At 43.1% G+C, this 20,185-nt stretch overlaps 2 protein-coding genes across 4 annotated transcripts in view; one reads left to right on the top strand and one right to left on the bottom strand.

Annotated features, from left to right (window-relative positions):
* Positions 1–840: 840 nt before the first annotated feature.
* On the top strand, positions 841–14,380 carry Klhdc2 (kelch domain containing 2). The gene is made up of 13 exons (XM_052739685.1): positions 841–1,267; positions 4,454–4,533; positions 5,764–5,881; positions 8,236–8,351; positions 8,632–8,713; positions 9,094–9,177; positions 9,663–9,743; positions 9,822–9,880; positions 11,002–11,111; positions 11,467–11,539; positions 13,097–13,184; positions 13,907–13,959; positions 14,071–14,380. Exons 1-13 carry the CDS (start codon positions 1,115–1,117, stop codon positions 14,192–14,194), a joined length of 1,221 nt encoding a protein of 406 aa, XP_052595645.1. The 5' UTR covers positions 841–1,114; the 3' UTR covers positions 14,195–14,380.
* Positions 14,381–14,980: 600 nt separating this feature from the next.
* Positions 14,981–20,185, bottom strand: part of Nemf (nuclear export mediator factor) — a 60,019-nt gene continuing 54,814 nt past the window's right edge. For 2 of the 3 annotated variants that reach the window (XM_052739683.1, XM_052739684.1), the window contains 5 exons: positions 18,376–18,408; positions 16,043–16,143; positions 15,894–15,937; positions 15,733–15,812; positions 14,981–15,532 (listed from right to left, as the gene is read on the bottom strand). In XM_052739683.1, coding sequence (XP_052595643.1) covers positions 15,455–15,532; positions 15,733–15,812; positions 15,894–15,937; positions 16,043–16,143; positions 18,376–18,408 — 336 coding nt within the window. In that variant the 3' untranslated portion in view covers positions 14,981–15,454. Of the gene's footprint in view, positions 15,533–15,732; positions 15,813–15,893; positions 15,938–16,042; positions 16,144–18,375; positions 19,481–20,185 lie in introns of those variants that run through there. The other variant, XR_008218547.1, reaches the window with a different exon arrangement.

Raw genomic sequence — 20,185 nt, 5'->3', positions numbered from 1 at the left:
GGCAGGGATGCAGCAGTTGATCTCAAGACAACAAACAAAAAACAGACGGACATTTATAAGGGTATTCTGTACATAATAAATGAGCTTTATATACGACAGTCGATTTGAATGAAATAAAACGACGGTCACTCAAGTGAGGGCCAATCCAACACGTAGATCTGGCTGGCCTTGATCTCAAAGAGACCAGTCTCGGGAGTGCTGCTGGTGTTTTGTTTCAGATAGGTTCTCATGTAGCTCAGGCTGTCCTCAAATTTTCTGAGAATGATCTCTGGCTCTTCCTGCCTCCGTTTCCCAAGTGCTGGAATAAGCGTCCTTCGGGAACCACTCCAGGCCCTCAATTCTGAGTTTCAGCAAGGACATCTGCAGCAGCTGGGGGAGTGTCATAGAGAAAAGCTTTGTTGTTGTTGTTTTTCCAGTGTATATTGCTCTTCGTGACAGTCCCAAAATGAAGAGAGGAAAGAAAAAGATGAGCAGCCCTTGACAGACACCATTTAGATGAGGAACCCGAAGTGTTTCCCAAGCCAGCCTCATTTTATAGGCGAGGAATCGTGTTTAAAGAATTCGTCATTTTCATTTGGCCTCCTTAGAAGCCCAAATTGTGAGGCTGGGATTCGCCTTCTTCCCCCAAGGGTGGTCTGTCTGTCTGTCTGTGGCTTAGGAACCGTCTAGTCCTGGAGCCCCGGGAGGCGGGAGGAACCGATCACCGGAGGACCAACGCGGGGCGGGGGCGGGGGCGGGGGGCGGGAGGGGGGTCGCTTCCGGAGCGCGCGGGCCGCGGCGGCGGACGACTTCCGGCGAAGGCGTAAACAAGGCCCCAGCGGCAGGAGGCGGGGCGGGCTGCGAGTGCGAGCCGTGTCGGCCGCTCTCCCGCTCAGAGCCGGGGTCCGTGCGGGTGGCCCCCGCGGTCCCCCGCGAGGCCCGCAGCCGCTGCTCCCCTCCTCCCCCGCCCCGCGTGCGCGCGCGGCTCAGCGCTCGGCCGGGAGGTGGAGGCGCCGCGCGGGAGAGGCGGGTCGCCAGCGCCGGCTGCGCGCCGCCGTCCCCGGCTCCGCTTTCCTTTGTCTCCCGCCCGCGGGGCGGCCGGAGCGCTCCCGGCGCCCAGCCCTGCAGCCTCAAGATGGCTGATGGCAACGAGGATGCTCGAGCGGACGACCTGCCAGGCCCGGCCTTCGAGAGCTACGAGGCCATGGAGCTGGCCTGCCCGGCCGAGCGCAGCGGCCACGTCGCCGTCAGCGATGGGCGCCACATGTTCGTCTGGGGCGGCTACAAGGTCAGCGGGGGCGGGGCGGGCTCCGCCAGCGGTGGGCGATCGCTGCGGCTCCGGGTGGCTCCGGAGAGCATCCTCCTTCCTTGCCTGGGTGGACTCCAGGCTCCTGGACTGTTGTCACCGCTCTCTTGGACTTAGGAGTCAGCCTGCCCCTCCTCCCCCGCCTTGTTGTCTTTGGAGCGATCAGAGCCAGGCTCTGTTATGTGGGTTGAGTAGCGGGTGACTATGGCCCGAGTTATGGAAAAGGGTGGAGGCGAGGTTGTGCGAGAGTCACTCATACCTTTGGCCCCGTTCACCCGCGAAGGCTTTTAGCATCCCGAGCCGGGGCCAGTTAGCCGACAGATATTATATTGTTTGCCCACTGTGTGAACCAAAGCCACAGGACTCGCTTACTCAACCTTCCCGAAGCTGTAACAACCCCTGTGCTGATGTCCACCAACCTACTGTATGAACGCAGGGCCGTTTTTCATAACTAGTTTCAGCTGAGAAAGGCTTACTCCTCAGAAGGCCCTACTACGAAAATTAAAGGAAAAAAATTCCACCAGTAACGAATGAATCCCCAGCAACATATGTAATTGGAGTGCAGTTCTTTGGCCTTTGTGACCAGGTATCTGTGTAGAGACATTTGCACTGCGTGTTGTGCTCCGAGGTGGGGAATACTGCTCTGTTGTCTCCTATTTAAAACGGTGCTAACGGGTTCAATTGTACTGGTTTTAGAACTCCACGATGCGCTGTGGTTCTTGGATTTCGTTTGGTTCACACTCATTTGATCCATTTGAACCACAAAACTATGAATATTGCTTTAATGTTAAAATGACCTCGCCCTTGGTATTGGCTTGAAATCCAGTTCTCTGCACCCGTGCTGCTGGGAGTGTTTACTTAGGGACTTAGTTTACCTTGTGGTACTGGTGGCCTGATCACAGTCGGCCGTTTTTGAGATAACTGTCCTGATAACTTCATTTGGTCTAACCATTAGTTCTTTTGCTCGTCCGAATTAATGTATCATGTTGTCTCCAGCTTCCAGGGACTAGGTTTTTAGAGGTTGGTGTCGAGAGCTTCAGAAGTAGGGAGCATTATTAAAACATAAATTCTGGGGGTGGAAAGGTGGCTGAATGGTTGAGAGCACTGGCCGTATTTTTAGGTTGAAGTCTTAACACCCACATAGCAGCTCCCAACTGTCTGTAACTCCAGTCCCGGGGATCGGACACCCTCCTCTGGCCTTTTTTGGCACTGCACCCAGGGAGTGCACAGTCAGTCATGCAGGCAAAACTTACACACATAAAATTAATCTCTTCAAAAATGTAAATTCTCTTTGAGGAAGGTAGACCTCTTGGTCAATCACATTTCAGGCTAAACTATGTTATTCATAATTCTGTTGTTAAAAAATGAGCGTTGAGCCATGGTGTCATAGAGTTTTTCCTTGAACTCTTGATCTTCTGTTTCTGTCACCCAAGTGTTGACATGGGAATGAGACTCTTCCACAGTGTGTTGGGAAATTGTAAGTGGAAATTTTCTGGTGGTGGGTTTATAAGGTCCTTGATGCCTTGAAATTAAGGAGAGGGAGCAGAGTCGCTGTCAGTGAAGTAGGTGATACAGAACCTGCAGTCCTCCAAACAAACAAACAAAGACAGGTCTCTAGCTCTGGCTGGCCTGTAAGTTGCTATGTAGACCAGACTGGCCTCAGACTCCCAGAAATCCATCTGCCTCTGCCTCCAGTGCTGGGATTTAAGGTGTGTGCCATCACTCCTGGCAACTTGTACATGTCTTTGGTTGTAACCCTCAGAATAGGCACAGGAAGCCTTGGCGATATATCAGAGGCAATAAACTGGCTTCTTTCCTAGTGGTCAGCAGTTGTCTCTCTGTCTCTCTCTGTCTCTGTCTCTCTCTGTCTCTCTGTCTCTCTCTCTCTCTCACACACACACACACACACACACACACACACACACACACACACACACCCCGCAAGCCAGGCTGGCCAGCCCACTGTTTGCTTTCTAGTGTTCACCTTTACTTCTCTTAGCACTCGGGTAGGAAAAGAAGAGTTCCATGACTAGCTGCTCGGTTACTATATGACAACATTCAAGGGTTTGGGGCCCTGACTCTTTTTCAGTGAAGTGCAGTTGTTATTGCCAAGGAGGATCCAGGAATGCGATCAGGCAATCCTCATTGGAAAGGAAGATTCCTGTTTTCACCACTGCTTGTTAAATAACCCTAGGCAGATCATTTATGTTTTGAAATCTTGTAATAAGTTTTCAGTTAGGGTTAAAAAGGAAATTTGAGGACATACGGTAAACGTGGTCTTTGTTAGAGACATAGAGTAGAATGGAACAAGGAAAGACTCAATATTTGCGTATTTGTGGTTTTTCCCTCAGATGGAGTGGGTGAAAGGAAAGCTTGGCTAGAACACCATGTTAATGTGGGCGGGGCATGTAAGTCGTTCACAGTCAGGCCACTGGGATCAGGTGTGCGGTCTGGGCTGCTGGGATACAGCAGACCTTAGAGCCGCAGTTCTCAGCTGGTGGGTCTCCACCCCCTTGGGGGTCCAAAGACTCTCAGGGCTCGTCTAAAACCATTCTGCATGTCAGATGTTTACATTACAGTTCATAACAGCAGTACAATTACAGTTATGAAGAGGCAACAAGAATAATGTTATGGTGGGGGGTCCCCACACCATGAGGAACTGTATTAAAGGATCACAGCCTTAGGAAGGCTGAGGACCACTGCCTTAGGGACCCCCAGGGGCCCTTGTACTATTTGCAGGTGTTGTATCAAAAGCTGGACTGAAGGCCTGTCTGCACTCAGCATTACTGTACATAGCTGGGTCTTGGAAGACTGCATTTAATAAGCATACAAAACTTAATTTTATATGATCACTGTCATAAATAGTATCTCAGAAAAGATGGATACAAACCCCATAAGATGCCTCTTTAAAATACCAGTTACTGGGGCAAGGAGATGGCTCACTGGGTAAAAATCTCACTGCACAAGCCTGATGACCTGAATTCGATCCCCAGAACTCACGTAAAGGTGGAAGGAGAGAACTGACTCACACAGTTGTCTTCTGACCTCTAAATGAGCATTGTGGCACATGGTCCAATGACCACATCACTACACGCCCCAACACACTAGCAATAAGTTAAAAATAAAATGGCAGTTATTTATATTTGCAATCTTTCTTATTCTTCATAGAGTAATCAAGTGAGAGGATTATATGACTTTTATCTACCCAGAGAAGAACTTTGGATCTACAACATGGAGACTGGAAGATGGTAACTGGATATTAGGGCAGGTGGTGGGGCTTACAAACTTCAAATAAGGTTGCAGAGGAAGTTGAAAACCCATGAGGGGGTGTGTGCTTCGTTTCTTTGTTTGTTTGCTTGTTTGTTTTTTGAGATAGGGTTTCCCTGTGTAGTTTTGGTGCACGTCCTGGATCTTGCTTTGTAGACCAGGCTGGCCTCAAACTCAGAGATTTGCCTGACTCTGCCTCCCGAGTGCTGGGATTAAAGGCATGTGCCACTGCCACCCCGCATGACTTTTCAATTGGAGAAAAAGAAAAAAAAAAAAAGATCTATTTAAAAATAAAAATAGGCCGGACAGCAGTGCCACATGCCTTTAATCCCAGCACTAGGGAGGCAGAGCCAGGAGGATCTCTGTGAGTTCGAGGCCAGCCTGGTCTACAGAGCGAGATCCAGGACAGGCACCAAAACTACACAGAGAAACCCTGTCTCGAAACAACAACAACACAACAAAAGATTAAGAATTTAAGCCTACTTCAAGCTAAGCAAAGATAAAGTAACAATAACTGATGATGTAATCAGAAGACCTGAGGTGAACTGTTAGTTTTGTGAATCTCTACAGCTGGGCATGGTGGCACATTCATTTAATTCTAGCACTGAAGAGAAGAGAAAACAGGCAGATTTCTGTGAGTTCTGGGCCAGCCAGGACTTCATAACAGGCAGTATTACATAGGGGTTTATTTAAGTCACTAAAAGGTGACTTTAAAAAAAAAAATCTGTTGGATTGATCTGTCAGCACTAGTAATGCTGGTGTTTTCCTTTTGGTTTCTTGGCCTCCTTAGAAACAGACTGGGACCATGGAGATGGCTCAGCAAGTAAAGGTGATTGCCATCAAGCCCACATGGTAGAGGGAGCAAATCTTCTGCACCTGCCATGTGCAGACCCGCATAGTATGCTGTGACACAGCTGTGCCCAGACATACACACAAATCAGTGGAAAACAGAGACCTTCCAGTCAGTTAAGACCATATAAATAAAAAGCCAACAGTCTGAGAAAAGGCTTTCAGAGCCTTTCCTTCTGCCTGTTAGGCAGTCGGGACACTGTCGGGACAGGTTTAAAATGGGGAAGCTGATTCCTTGGGTTATCTTGAAGCTAGAAGACCCTAGATATTGTCAGCCTGCTTTTCTCTTATTGTGGGATATAAATTAGTAAGCCTTGTGTTTCTTACCCTTTGGGAAACTTATCTAACTCTCCCCCTTTTAGGAAAAAAATCAACACTGAAGGTGACGTTCCTCCTTCCATGTCTGGGAGCTGTGCTGTGTGTGTAGACAGGGTGCTGTACTTGTTTGGAGGACACCATTCCAGGGGCAATACAAATAAGGTTAGTGTTTTCTAAGGAGTGTGGCTTGAAGCGGTTTTCTCCTTCCTCATTTTCAACCTCAGATTTCTAAAGTTGGGCATATACTTGTGCACTCTAGTTAAGTGTGTACTTGAGTGTGGTATAAATGTGTATTGTAGGATTTTCTCTACCAGTCTGTACTAGGCCTTTGTAAAACAATGTTAGCAGCCTATGTGTAGTCACTTCCTAGGTGGTTTTGCTTGGTGCTCTCAATTGCCTGTCCTCTTGACAACTCTGAGTGGTAGGTGAATGTTAACTAGAATGCATTTTCAAAGACGGTTTCAGACAAAGGATGTATAGTAAACGGTAAAGGTGAACTCAAAGTCACAGGAATAAATTAATACTAAAAAAGAAAGTAGCTAGGTGGCACATGCCTTTAATCCCAGCACTGGGGAGGCAGAGACAGGTGGATCTCTGTGAATTCGAGGTCAGCCTGGTCTACAAATCGAGTTCTAGGACAGCTAGGGCCACACAGAGAAATCCTGTGAAAAACCAAAAAGAAAGAAAGAAGTAATAGTAATACTCCTCTAATGTTGCCCTAAGATACATGCTGCTTTGATTTTTTTCCAAATAGGGAAAAAGATGTCAGCTGTTCTTTTCAGGACAGTAAAAGACAGATGAAGTTTCAGCAAGGCATACAGTTTATAGGTAAACTCCTATTAACTCATTTATTTTGCGACTTAGTAAGCATTTTCTATGCAGAGTACAGAGTTGGACATTGGAAACAGTAGAGATGAACAATGCAGTTCCTGCGTTCAGGAGCTCACGTTCCGGAAGAGACACCTGAAGGAATATGACTAAATGACTGTAGTCTAGGCCTTCTGTGGTGAGATGGAGCCTGGTGCACAGTAGCAGCTCTGTGGGGACTGTAGGATGGGTGTGGAACAAGTGCTTACTCAGTAGATGGTGCTTCAGTTGAGCAGTCAGAAGTCAGAGTGGAGACTTGCAGGTCCGTTCTGTTGGTGGAAATGTCAGGTGGCTTTGTGATTTGGGTGCTGGGAGGAGCACCGTGGTGTCACTTAAGCTCCAGACCATCCCTTCTTTCCTTATATAAACAAATGCAGGTATGGCAGGAAAATACGTGGATTCTACCCGAAAAGGCTTAGGAAGGAGTGAAGCTGGTTTCCAGGGGTTGGGGAACAGAATGATTAATAGTTACTAACACTGCTATAGTTCAGGGTTTTACATTTGACCAGAAGGAAACTTAGGTGTCTCAGAAAGGTGAGGTGTGTGTGTTCTGTTACCTCGATTCAAGTCTTTAGACCAGTATTTAAAGTTTATTTTATTTTATTTTATTTTATTTTATTTTTTTTGGTTTTTCGAGACAGGGTTTCTCTGTAGTTTTGCGCCTTTCCTGGAACTCACTTTGTAGACCAGGCTGGCCTTGAACTCACAGAGATCCTCCTGCCTCTGCCTCCCGAGTGCTGGGATTAAAGGTGTGCGCCACCACCGCCCGGCTAAAGTTTATTTTTTAAAGATTTATTTTTATGTGTGAGTGTCTTGCCTGTGTGTATGTCTTTGCACCACGTGTGTGTCTGGTGCCCATGGAGGCCAGAAGAGGGTATTAGATCCCCTGGAACAGTTGTGAGCTGCCATGTGGTTGCTGGGAATCAAACCAAGAGCAGTCAGTGCTCTAACCACTCAGTCATCTAGCCAACTCTTGAGTATTTAACCTTTTAAGTATTGATTGATCTTTTAGCTTTTATCATTAATTAGGCAGGAAGACATGTTAAGTTGAATTTGAAGAGCCTAGTTTTTTTTGTTTTTTTTTGGTAACATGGTCTTGCTGTAAATGAACAAACAAATCAGCAAAATTCAAGCTGCTTGTCCAAAGTTAGGGCAACATACGGAGCTTGTGCCAAGACACAAAGGACCGCATAGCCAATTCTTTTGTCATAGAAGTGTAGCTAATGCAAACAAAAGCAGCTGAACATTTTTAAAGTGTTTTTGATTTAAGAAATTTATATTCTGGGGGCTGGAGAGACGGCTCAGAGGTCAAGAGCACTGGCTGCTCTTCCAGAGGTCCTGAGTTCAATTCCCAGCAACCACATGGTGGCTCTCAACCATCTATAGTGGGATCTGATGCCTTCTTCTGGCCTGCAGGTATGCATGCAGAGTGCTCATACATAAAATATAAATAAATAAAATTTTAAAAAACCCCAAAACTTGCTGTTCTGTTGTAAATCATCATCTTGACCCGGAGCGTGTGGCAGCCAGTCTGCAGTCAGACTCAGCACTGAGTAGATGGCACCGTCACCACAGGACACAGTTCAAAACAAATCCAATACTGAGTTCTCTCCAGAACCACAACTAACTGAAATCATTGCTTCTGACAGTTCTACATGCTGGATTCAAGATCTGCAGACAGAGTGTTACAGTGGGAAAGAATTGATTGCCAAGGAATTCCTCCATCATCCAAGGACAAACTTGGTGTCTGGGTCTATAAAAACAAGTACGTTCGAAGCTCTGTAGGGTTGGCCTTTTGTGCAGAATTTAGTTACCCTGTAAGTACCCGTCAGCATTCTAAATAAGCATGGAGCACGTCACATAGTAAATGAATACACGAGCTCATTTAACTAGCAGCTAGTTGTCATGTTAAGCAGTATTCTTTGAATAGTATTTCCATATACTCAGTTGTACTCAACTCATTCCATATATCAAGATTGAAAATATCCTCTGACTTAGCTTACAGATAACTTAAATCTTTTATGTTTTGGTTTTATATCAAACAGGTTAATATTTTTTGGAGGGTATGGATATTTACCTGAAGATAAAGTATTGGGAACTTTTGAATTTGATGAAACATCTTTTTGGGTAAGTGAAGTTTCATATTGCACATGGCCTACTTAGTATGTTAAAAATATATTCTATTTTGTTTTTATTTACTTTCTGAAATTTTTATTACAGTTTGAAAATTTTATTGTGTGTGAGTGCATGCTGTAGTGCAAGTGACACAGTGTTTTGAAGGCAGAGGACAGCTTGGGGGAATTGGTTCTCTCCTTCCACCATGTGGGATCTGGGGATTCACCCTAGGGCATCAGCACTTTACCAGCCAAGTCGTCTTACCAACCCAGAAATCACTTACATTCACCAGTAGTTTCATTCATTTCACTTGTTAATAAACTGGACAAGCAAGGGTTGTGTAATTTAATAAACAGTATTTGTAAAGTAACATAGATTCTTTTTTTCTGCAGAATTCAAGTCATCCAAGAGGATGGAATGATCATGTACATATATTAGATACTGAAACATTTGCCTGGAGCCAGCCCATCACCACCGTGAGTTCCTGAAGAATGAAGTGTACTTAGAGAAGAGGGTACACCCGAGTTGGGAGGGTCTGAAACCGACAGTCCATCCTGGTTGTAGCTTTATTGCTCTCCAGGGAGTACAAACCTCCGAAGTTCAGCAGATACATAGCCTGTGTTTTACCTTCATCTGCTAGGAACTAATCGAGCTTTAAGTTGAAAGTTACTACAGATCAAATTCCTTTCCTTTCAGAGACACTGTACAATGTGCCAGTCTTTTTTTTTAAGCAACTATATGACATCCTAACTAGTTCATTCAGTAAGTCTCAGAAATATTAAAATGTTCAGTTGTAGTATTAGCTTTTAATACTGTTGCTGTCAATAAATCTGTACTTTGGCCTTTAAATGCCTGAGTATCTGGCATATTCTTGTTGTCTGATATTCAGAAAAGACTGATACTTCCCCTCTGTTTATGAAGTTCACATATTTATGAAGCTGTTTTTCTGCCTTTTTAACAGGGTAAAGCACCTTCCCCCCGTGCTGCCCACGCCTGTGCGACTGTTGGAAACAAGGGCTTTGTGTTTGGCGGCAGATACCGAGTGAGTACAGAAACCATTTTGAGTGACTTGCTTTTGGATCCTTCAAATGCTAACTGCTCACTTACTCTTTTTTTTTAGGATGCTAGAATGAATGATCTCCACTGTCTTAACCTGGACACATGGGAGTGGAGTGAATTGTAGGTATTACCTTCCATGCATTTCAGACCCTTTCCCATTCTCTAGAGTATGTAATGAACGTGCTTCCAGTTCCTGTAATTTGAGTTTAAATAAACATGATTACTGGGTCCTTAAGGAAGGAATTTTACTTTTATTTCCAGTGTCCCTAACTATGTGCCTGGTTCACAGCATGTTTGCTGAAAAGAAAGTCTAAAGTTGATTCTGCCTTCAAAGAACATAGTTCAGTATAAGTATGTGGTTAATACTGAGAGGTTTCTTTTTCTGAAGCATGTGTCTGGATATAAGATGTGCATACATGATGTGTGTTTGTGTGGGTGCATGTCGTGTGTGCAGGTATGTGTAGGTCCAGAGCTGACATCAGACATTGTCTACTGTATTCATTGAGGAAGGGGTCTCTCAGCTAAACCCAGAGCTCACCAATATAGCTGGCTAGCCTGCTTGCTTACAGGATCTTATTGTGGCCTTCTAAGCCCACTCAGTGCCACTACACACACTAAGTAACATGTTACTTACGTAGGTGCTGGGATCTGAATGTCCTCATGCTTTCATGGCAGTTTCCCTGTTAGGCCACTTCCTGAGACCTCAGGAAGCCTTTTTCAAGTTTTCTTTTTCTAATAATCCATATACATTTTTAAAGAAATCCTCAGCATTTCTGTGGTGTTTGCTCTAAACACAGACTTTTGTGTATAAGGTTGATGATATATGCATGTGAAGACTAAGAATAGTCTTTCTGTACTCAGTGCTGTTCACCTTTTTAATTTTGGGGTGTTGTTCTTGTGACAGGGTCTTACACTGCAGTACAGGTTAGCATGAACTTAGTACATAGCCTGGGCTTTCCTCAGACTTGTGGAAGTCTTCTGCCTCAACCTCCCAAGTGCTGGGATTCTGAGTGTGAATCTGTTTTTCCTTTTGAGACATGGTCTCTGGCTGGCTTGGGATTTGCCAGCACACTCTAGGGGTTCACCTCCCCAGCAATGGAATTGCAAGCATGCATCCAGCCTGCCCCCCCTTTGAAATAATGTGTGAGTTTTGCGGATAGAACTCGGGTTCTCAGGCACTTGATTGACTGAGTTATCTCCCAGACTAACCACAGATATTCTAACTCAGCTGTTATTTTTAGAATTCCACAAGGCATATGCCCTGTTGGCCGATCCTGGCACTCACTGACACCAGTCTCTTCCGATCATCTTTTTCTCTTTGGAGGATTTACCACTGAAAAACAGCCACTAAGTGAGTCCTTTCAATATATATTATCATCATGTATCATAATCACTCAGTAGCAGTATACTACTATATATACTATTCACTGAAATTCAGTCCTAGCTGTACCCTTTCAGGGTGACTTCATGTTGACCCTGTAACACCTTATAATTGTACATATTAAATACATGCTGCTTGGTTAAAAAAAATGACTTGGAACCCTTCAAATCCCTGCTGAAAGGTTGTACAAGCGGGAGCCTTACTTCTGTAACCACAGAGGACAGGGACTAGGATTGACTTGATGTGCTTCTTGTTAAAGCTGTGCCCTGTATGTGACACACTGACAGGATGAACATACTTCATAGCTTTTCCTTTGTTTAATCAGGTGATGCCTGGACTTACTGCATCAGTAAAAATGAATGGATTCAGTTTAATCATCCTTATACTGAAAAGCCAAGGTATGAACTACCTGAAAGGTATAATTTCTTACAGTTAATTAGTAAGTCCCATGAGTGTACAGAACTGGTAAGAACTGAAGATGTTTTGGCTAGATTTTATCCAACATGCTTAGGAAAATCTGGTGCTCATTAAGGTTTCATGTCATACTTCCCAAAAGAAGATCAACCAATATTACCTGAGTGTCCAGAGCTTGCTTTCTCCCCATCTATATGAAGAACACTGGTAATGCTTTAAAATTTTCAAGCATGTACATGGGGAAAAAAAAATCAAACCAAAGAATTGTTCACTAGTTTGTAGTAGCATTATTCAAGAAAGATTAAGTACAACTGTTTTTAAAAGCAGGAAAAAAAGTGCTGTATGAGGAGACACGTACCTGTAGTCCCAGCCCTTTGAAGCTAGGAGGAGGATCAGGAGATCAAGGGTTCTGGGCTACATGAGATACTCTAAAAAAGTTTTTTGTTTTTTTTTTCCTTTTTAAATACTGATGGGATATTTTTAGTCTCCAAAGGAATTGCTATAGGCAATTATATACTTAGCATTGGTATTTAAAGTGAATTTAAATATGCCAGCCTCCATTCTTTTCCCCTAACCCAGGTATAGTCAGTCATTCTGCTAAGACATTTGGCAGAAATGACCGTTCCACAGAATTACCCAGCTTGGAAAGCTTTAGTAATTTCAGTCTTTGAGACACGTGAGTGCGAGGCCAGCTCACCCTGCCACTGCTTAGCCCCTATGCATAAGACTTTCATTGCTAACAAAGACCTTGATTATTTGGTTAAAATCCCTCATTATGTGTCCCTGGCTGGCCTGAACTCATTATGTAGATCAGATTGGCCTCAGATTTAGAGATCTACCTCCACTTCCAGTGTGCTGGGATTCAAGGTGTACAACACCAAAGCCAGCCTTATGAAAAGCTTCTTTTCCTTGAGATTGGATTTCTTACCATATTTGGTCTGAACTACTTTGAAATCTTTTTTGTGTTTTTTTTCAAGACAGGGTTTCTCTGTGTAGCTTTTGGAGCCTGTTCTGGAACTCTCTGTAGCCCAGGCTGGCCTCTAACTCACAGAGATCCACCTGGCTCTGCCTCCTGAGTGCTGGGATTAAGGGCATGCGCCACTGCCTGGCGAAATCTCTGTCTTTCTATCACTAGCTCTACAATGTAGTTAAAGTAATCAGCTTGGACTTTTGAGTTACATTGAACTAAAGCTTTTTTTGGTTTTTCAGAGACAAGGTTTCTTTTTTTTTTTGGTTTTTCGAGACAGGGTTTCTCTGTGTAGTTTTGCGCCTTTTCCTGGAACTCACTTGGTAGCCCAGGCTGGCCTTGATCTCACAGACCCGCCTGGCTCTGCCTCCCGATTGCTGGGATTAAAGGCGTGCGCCACCACCGCCCGGCCTGAGACAAGGTTTCTTAAGTGTAGCCCTGACTATCCTAGAACTCGCTCTGCAGACCAGGCTGGTCTTGAACTCACAGAGATCCACCTGCCTCTGCCTCCCAAGAGCTGGGATTAAAGGTGTGCACCAGCACCGCCCGGCTCAAACTTCTGTTTTACGTGCAGGTTATGGCATACAGCTTGTGCAAGCGATGAAGGGGAAGTCATTGTCTTTGGTGGCTGTGCAAACAACCTGCTGGTCCACCACAGAGCTGTGAGTATACTTCACTGCTGTTGCACATGGGATACATCATGTCGTGTGTGCAGCACATGTGCATGTGTGCCGTGGGAGGAGGAGGACAGTACTTGCAGTTAATGCTGCCCTAACATGACGTGGGTTTTGGGAATCCAACTCAGGTTGTCATCCAAGGTGACAAGAGCCTTTAGCAGATGAACCTTGCTGGGCTTATTTATGATTTTTCCAGACAGGGTTTCTCTGTGTAGCCCTCTCTGTAGACCGGACTGGCCTTGAACTCAAGCGATCCATACGCTTCTGCCTCCTGAGTGCTGGGAATAAAAGTGTGCACCACAACCACATGGCTGTAAAGTGTGATGGTTGTTTTGCCTGCATGTATGTCTACGTGCCATATGCATGCAGTTCTCATGGAGACCAAAAGAGGGTATCACATCCCCTAGAGCTGGGGTTGCAGGTGCTTGTGAACAGCCCCATGTTGGTACTGGGAACTGAACTCAGGTCCTCTGGAAGAGCAGACAGCTGAGCCCTCTCTCTCTCCAGACCCTCTTTTTCTGAACACGAGGACTGAACGCTAAGTAGCACTTCAGCACTGAGCTGTATTATCTATTAACCAGCTCTGGGTGCAGCTCCTACACTAGCTGGGCTCAGACCTGTCTTTGCCTCCGAGAGCTGGGCTTACAGGAGTGTACCACACCAGCCTTTCAGCACTTGCATTTGAACATGGTCTTCCTTTTTTCCAGGCACACAGTAATGAAGTACTTATATTTTCAGTTCAACCAAAATCTCTTGTACGGTAAGTTCTTACCAGGTACTTGGTACCAGGTAGATGGTTATTTAAAGGCAATAATGAATCTTCATTCAAGTTAATGTAAAATTATTTTTCTCTTTCCTTGTTCACTTTTAGGCTAAGCCTAGAAGCAGTCATTTGCTTTAAAGAAATGCTAGCCAACTCGTGGAACTGCCTTCCAAAACACCTCCTTCACAGTGTTAATCAGAGGTTCGGTAGTAACAACACTTCTGGATCATAAGGCTTCACAGATAATAATTCTGATCTGCTTGCATGGAAAACAACCCTGTATTTGTCACAGAGTGGCATCCATTGTATAATTATATTCATTGTTGTAGTTTGCAGCTTTCTGGGTTTTATGTGCATGTGAATGGCCTAGAGAACCTATTTTTGTGTCTAAAGTTTACAATAAATGTATTTAACACCAGTACTTGTCCATTGTTAAAGTTTAAAAAAAAATTACTGCATTGGCTTTTTATACCAAGAATGGGTATAATATTTTTTACATTTATCTTTTGATAATTTGGATGTAATGTAGAAAATGCTACATTTTTAGTCTTTCACTTATGTAACCAAGGCTGGTCTTGAATATTAATACTCCAGCCCCCAGCTCTCAAGTGCTAGGATTAAAAGCGTGCTATCACACCTGGGTGTGTTGATGGTGGGGGCAGAGGAAGTGAAAGTCTTATACAGCCCAAGCTACAATTAACTTAGTACTTCAACCTTAATGTGTTGGTGTGATCCTGGAACAGGCGGTCATGTTTACTGTCCAGTTAATTAAAGTGGCAGTTTGTACCTCATGAAGGAACAGAGATAAACCAAATGACTTTATTCTGTTCTGGTAGGGGAGAGAAATCTGGGCCAGGAATCTTTAGTGGTAAGCCTAAAAAGTGCACTTCTGATGTTATAGGTTAGGACACTACTTGATGGCTGCTAGGGATGGAAAAGAACCTGGCACACAACTGAACAACATTCCACAGAAGAAATTAGGGTGGAAGGGATGTATATGAACACACGGAAAGAACTGTCATTTTCCTCTAGGTGTTATTTTTTTGCATTTGATGGAAAACTTGATAAAATTTTCAAGACACAAACCCTGAATGTTTAATTGCCCCCAGAAAACCAAACAAACCCCTCATGATTGGTTGTAATATGTGTATTAGATGTTAAATACAGTAGACCTCTGGTCAGTAGTTAATGCAGCTGAGCCACGTCAGGTCTTTACATCATTAAATGAAACCTCAAGAATTTCAATAAAATGTAGAACAATTACAGATGTGTATCACTGAACTTTTCACAAATAGTTTAGGAAATACTATTGTAATAGTTTATATATATATATATATACATATATATATAAAACTTGAAAAAAACTCTTAAGTCCTTTTGGTGATATAGCAAGGCAATTTGTAAATGTGGAAGTCCTGTTAACATGTCTGCATCCTTGAACTCCCAAGGCTATAAAATTGGCTCTTCACAGTGTTTCAGGATTTCATTTTGGCTATTTTCTTTTTACATGAAGAAGATTAGGTGCAGAGACTTTCACTTTGCCAGGAATGTTTCTTGATAAATCTGTGTCCTAAAAAAAGAAAAGTGCTTAATATCCCATGTAGTAAATCATATTTAGGATAATTATGTATACTCTACTGTCAGAAGAAAGGCATTTGTAACTTTGCTGAGTTGATTGTACTTATTTATGGTTCCTAATAAGACAGTACTTTATTAAGACAATAGAAATGATCTCAGTCACACCACCAGAGTTTTGAAGGAAAACTTTACCTTCACACTGCGGAATAAGTCTTTTTCTCTTGCTGTTGCTTCTTTGGAATGCATGAAACTATTCAAGGCCGTTTTTGCAGCTGTAAATAGAGATCTGAAGAATGTACTTCTGGTTCAGTCACTTAAACTATTTTAAAATTACAACTAAAATCCTAAGTTACCTTTCCCCTTTTTCTGAACTCCAGGAGTAAGTTTCACTTTGTATCTTAAAAGAAAAAAAAAATTGTATGAGTTACTACATAGAGATCGTAAAGAGATTTCTCATAAAGGCATTGTGACAACTATCATGAGTGAAGTAATGGTGACTTACTTATAATTTGTCATGGTGGTATAAGGGGCACATATTGGAATAGCAAACATTAGTATGTCTTCAGGATGTGGCTGCCCTGTCAAAGAATCAAACAGATTTTCCTAAAGAGGAAAATAAAAACAATTATAAAAGGAATTTATGCCAAACTGAAAAAGAACAGTATGTGTCGGGTGGAGGTGTTGAATAGCAAAGCCCTGCCCAATGTGCAGACCCTTTCTCATACCACACCATCATAAGGCAAAGGCAAGATCTAAAATAAAACAAGTTAGCATCTAAATGTATAATACAGATTTAGCTTTTCTGACTGATTGACAGCAGTGCCCAAACTCTGCTTTATAGTTCCCAAGAACTGAAGAGTAATGTTTCAATATATATTCTTTACAACTTTGGACTGCGATAGTCAACAATGGGACAGTTGTCAAAGCACCATTTAATGACTTAGAGAGAGGCAGGACGACAAGTTGGACACTGCAACTAAGCAGGGAGGGAAGCGACTGTGGATTCAAAAGATGCACACTAAGGACTGCAAGGAAACAGGACTTCAACGTGGGCCACACCAGTGACTGTTCTTTGTCCTGTGTAGAAGCCTCTATTAATCTCCAACTTAATTTTTACTGAGCTCAGAGCTCACAAATTGGGCAAGCCTAGTTGGTCAGGAAGTTCCAGAGAGCCTTTTGTTTCCACTTCCTTAGTGCCAGGGTTTTCATGTGGGTGCTAGGGATTGAATTCAGGTCCTCGTGTGCATGGCAACCACTCTACAGACTGAGCTATCTCATGAGACAAAACAGTCGCATGCTGGGCAGCCTCTGGCCATCCTAGTACTCATTATTGTAGACCAGGCTGACATAAAACTCACAGAGATCTACCCACCTCTGTCTCCCGAGTACTGGGATTAAAGGCGTGTGCTCCCACACTTGGGCTAGACCAGTGATTCTGGACTGGGATTTTGCCCCTGCTACAGGAGACTCACCAATATCTAGACATAGTTTTGGTTTTCAGAATGAAAGGATTGGCATCTAATGGGTTAGGGTAATCAATTTATAATATGTTATACAGGCCTGACAACAAAGGATCATACTTTCCAAAATGTTAGCGGTGCTAAAGTTGATGAGAAAGCCTAGGCTACTCTCTCTCGCTTTTTTTTTTTTTTTTTCGGAACAGGGTTTCTCTGTGTAGCTTTGCGCCTTTCCTGGAACTCACTTGGTAGCCCAGGCTGGCCTCAAACTCGCAGAGATCCGACTGGCTCTGCCTCCTGAGTGCTGGGATTAAAGGCGTGCGCCACCACTGCCCGGCCTCTCTCTCTTTTTAATGTATGTGTGTTTATGTGTCAGAGAGAGAGTGTATTGTGTGTGTGTACTTGTGTGCACCCATGGAGACCAGAAAAGGACATCAAATCTCCTCTAAAGCTAAAGCTACAGCTGGTTTGGAGTGGCCCCATGTAGAGGCTGGGAACTGAACTTGGGTCCTCTGGAAGGGCAGCCAGTGTTCTTAACTGCTGAGCCTCCTCTGTTCTTTTTTTTTTTTTTTTTGGTTTTTCGAGACAGGGTTTCTCTGTGTAGCTTTGTGCCTTTCCTGGATCTCGCTCTGTAGACCAGGCTAGCCTCGAACTCACAGAGATCTGCCTGCCTCTGCCTCCCGAGTGCTGGGATTAAAGGCGTGCGCCACCACTGCCCGGCTGCCTCCTCTGTTCTTAAGGAGAACTTTCAGAACTCCTTAAACTAGTTCTCATTTGTAGACTATCTACAAGGGCAAAACACTTGGTGCTGAACTTTAAAGTAATTTACAGAATACTTTAAAAAGTGATTATTATCCTAATAATAATAATAATACTGAGGCACAAAGGAAGGGGAGGGATAAAGAATATTTTCAGGGGGGCTGGAGAGATGGCTCAGAGATTAAGAGCACTGACTGCTCTTCCAGAGGTCCCGAGTTCAATTACCAGCAACCACATGGTGGCTGGCAACCATCTATAATGAGATCTGGTGCCCTCTTCTGGTGTGTGGACATGCATGCAGACAGAACACTGTATACATAATAAATAAATCTTTAAAAAAAAAATATTTTCAGGCTAGGTACAGTAATGTACACCTTTAATCCCAGCTCCGAGGAGGCAGAGGCAGGCATATCTCGAGTTCAAGATATTTCAACAACACAAAGCAAGTTCCAGGCCAGCCAGGGCTACATTCTCAGAATGTATGTCAAACAACAAATACAAGAACAGCTTGAGATCTGCACAGTTCCTTCAGCTGTCTTTACTTTTCAGTTCTGAATACTATCAGCCATTCTGGCAGAGATTACAGTGAGATGGACAGAAACCCCCACTCAAATCATACCTCATTTCCTTGCTGATCCAGATCATGCTCTTCCTAGTTCCAAACATAAAGATTAAAGTCAGATATGAAATTTTGTACCAATAAGCCAAAAGCAGAAAGAAATTGATATAATAAGGCTATTGTGTAACTCATAAAATAGGAAATTGTAGAATACAACTTAGGTCCCCTAAGACTCTAAAGTGAATCAGTGTGTACGTATTTAATACTTTAGAAAGCATTGCCATTGAAAGAGAAAAATAAGGTTTTTTTAATCAGTGTGACAAAATCTTTTATTTAAAGTATATGCTGAAGTCGTGTTAAGTTGTAGAGACAACCTGAAGTAAGAACTAAGTTCAATATTTGTACAGAAAATAATCTTACAAAAAGAACTTCAAAAAAACGTTTGCCAACAATATTGAGGTAAGTTTAATTTTGTGTATTTAAGTTATGTGGACAATACCTATTTGGAGACAAACTAGTCTCAGTCTGTTTAGGCTGCTGTAACAAGAGACTTCAGAGTGCACAACTATTTAAATAATAAATTTACACCTAACAGTTCTGCAGGCTAAAAGTTCAAGATCAGGACAGCAGGTTTTGTGAAGACTTGCCTCAAAATGGTACCTTAGTAGAGTATGGTAGCATACACTTGTAACCCCAGCCCCTAAAAGGTCCAGGCATGAGGAGTTTTCTCAGCAACAGCAAGTTTAGGACCAGTCTGTGCCGCATGAGACTTTATTTATTTTGTTTTTTTGTTTGTTTGTTTGTTTTTGAGACAGAGTTCCTCTGTGTGGCCCTGGCTGTCCTGGAACTCACTCTGAAGACCATGCTGGCCTCAAACTCACAGAGATGCACCTTTCTTTGCCTCCTGAGTGCTGGGATTAAAGGTGTGCACCACTACTGCCAGGCCCCTAAAGCTCCACTTGTTAATATTACCACACTGGCATTTAGACCATAATCCACACCCATGAAAGAAGATTAATGATACCTCTTAGGAATTTTTCCCTTTGCATGACTTGCTACTTATCTTAAGGTGGCCTCATACTTGCGCTCCTTCATTCTGCTTTGGCTTTTGAAGTGCTGGAATTCTAGCTATATGTCACCATATCTGGCATGGATATTTTTGAGCCTAAAGTTTATAGATAAAACTACAGATATGGTAATAGTATAAAAACTTGCGAACCAAAATGAAATTTAGAACCAATAACAACACTGTCCAGTAGAGGAAAAAGGCTACTGACAAGAAATCCCTATAAACGTCTCACTAGTGAAGGTGTAATTCAAGTTAACTAAAAACAGTTAAACAGCTGACAGAGTCCAGATTACAGTGATCATTACACGTGACAACCCTCAGCCTGTACTTTATACACATGTACAGAGTCCAGATTACAGTGATCATCACACGTGACAACCCTCAGCCTATACTTTATACAGATGTATTTTTAAAAGCTCAGCATTTCAAGAATGTTATCTATGCACAAAGATATACTTAACTGTGGCTTTTAAATGATTTATTTGATAAAGCAATTAAGTAACTACCTTAGCTGAAAAAAATGTTCTTCCTGCTTCTATGACTGAGACCTAACCCCTGATAATATAGTTATTTTTAATATTATATAACATGATAAAGCTTATAATCCTATAGAAAAGCTTGAAAGTAGAAGCTTATTTTCTTCTCAAGATAAGCCCAATACTTTCTCTTATTTTCACTGAGTTCCACTGGCATTTAGAAATCATGTGAAACCTCTCCCATAAAACTGTTATTTTGTGTGTGCTATGTGCATGGACACTTGTGTCCTCTGGGGAGGTCAGAGGGCAATCTTGGATGTCATCA

Source organism: Peromyscus californicus, unplaced genomic scaffold, assembly GCF_007827085.1.
Source record: "Peromyscus californicus insignis strain IS unplaced genomic scaffold, ASM782708v3 Scaffold_15__1_contigs__length_86483966, whole genome shotgun sequence".
NCBI lineage: Eukaryota > Metazoa > Chordata > Mammalia > Rodentia > Cricetidae > Peromyscus > Peromyscus californicus.
Note: the sequence above shows the minus strand (reverse complement) of the source record. Positions and strands in the feature narration are given on the sequence as shown.

Excerpts from the sequence above, each read along its gene's own strand:
- Klhdc2 (XM_052739685.1), top strand. The coding sequence starts at position 1,115 with ATGGCTGATGGCAACGAGGATGCTCGAGCGGACGACCTGCCAGGCCCG. Across the intron at positions 8,714-9,093 it reads TTGATGAAACATCTTTTTGG|AATTCAAGTCATCCAAGAGG; the intron begins GTAAGTGAAGTT and ends TTTTTTCTGCAG. Across the intron at positions 9,881-11,001 it reads ACATGGGAGTGGAGTGAATT|AATTCCACAAGGCATATGCC; the intron begins GTAGGTATTACC and ends TGTTATTTTTAG.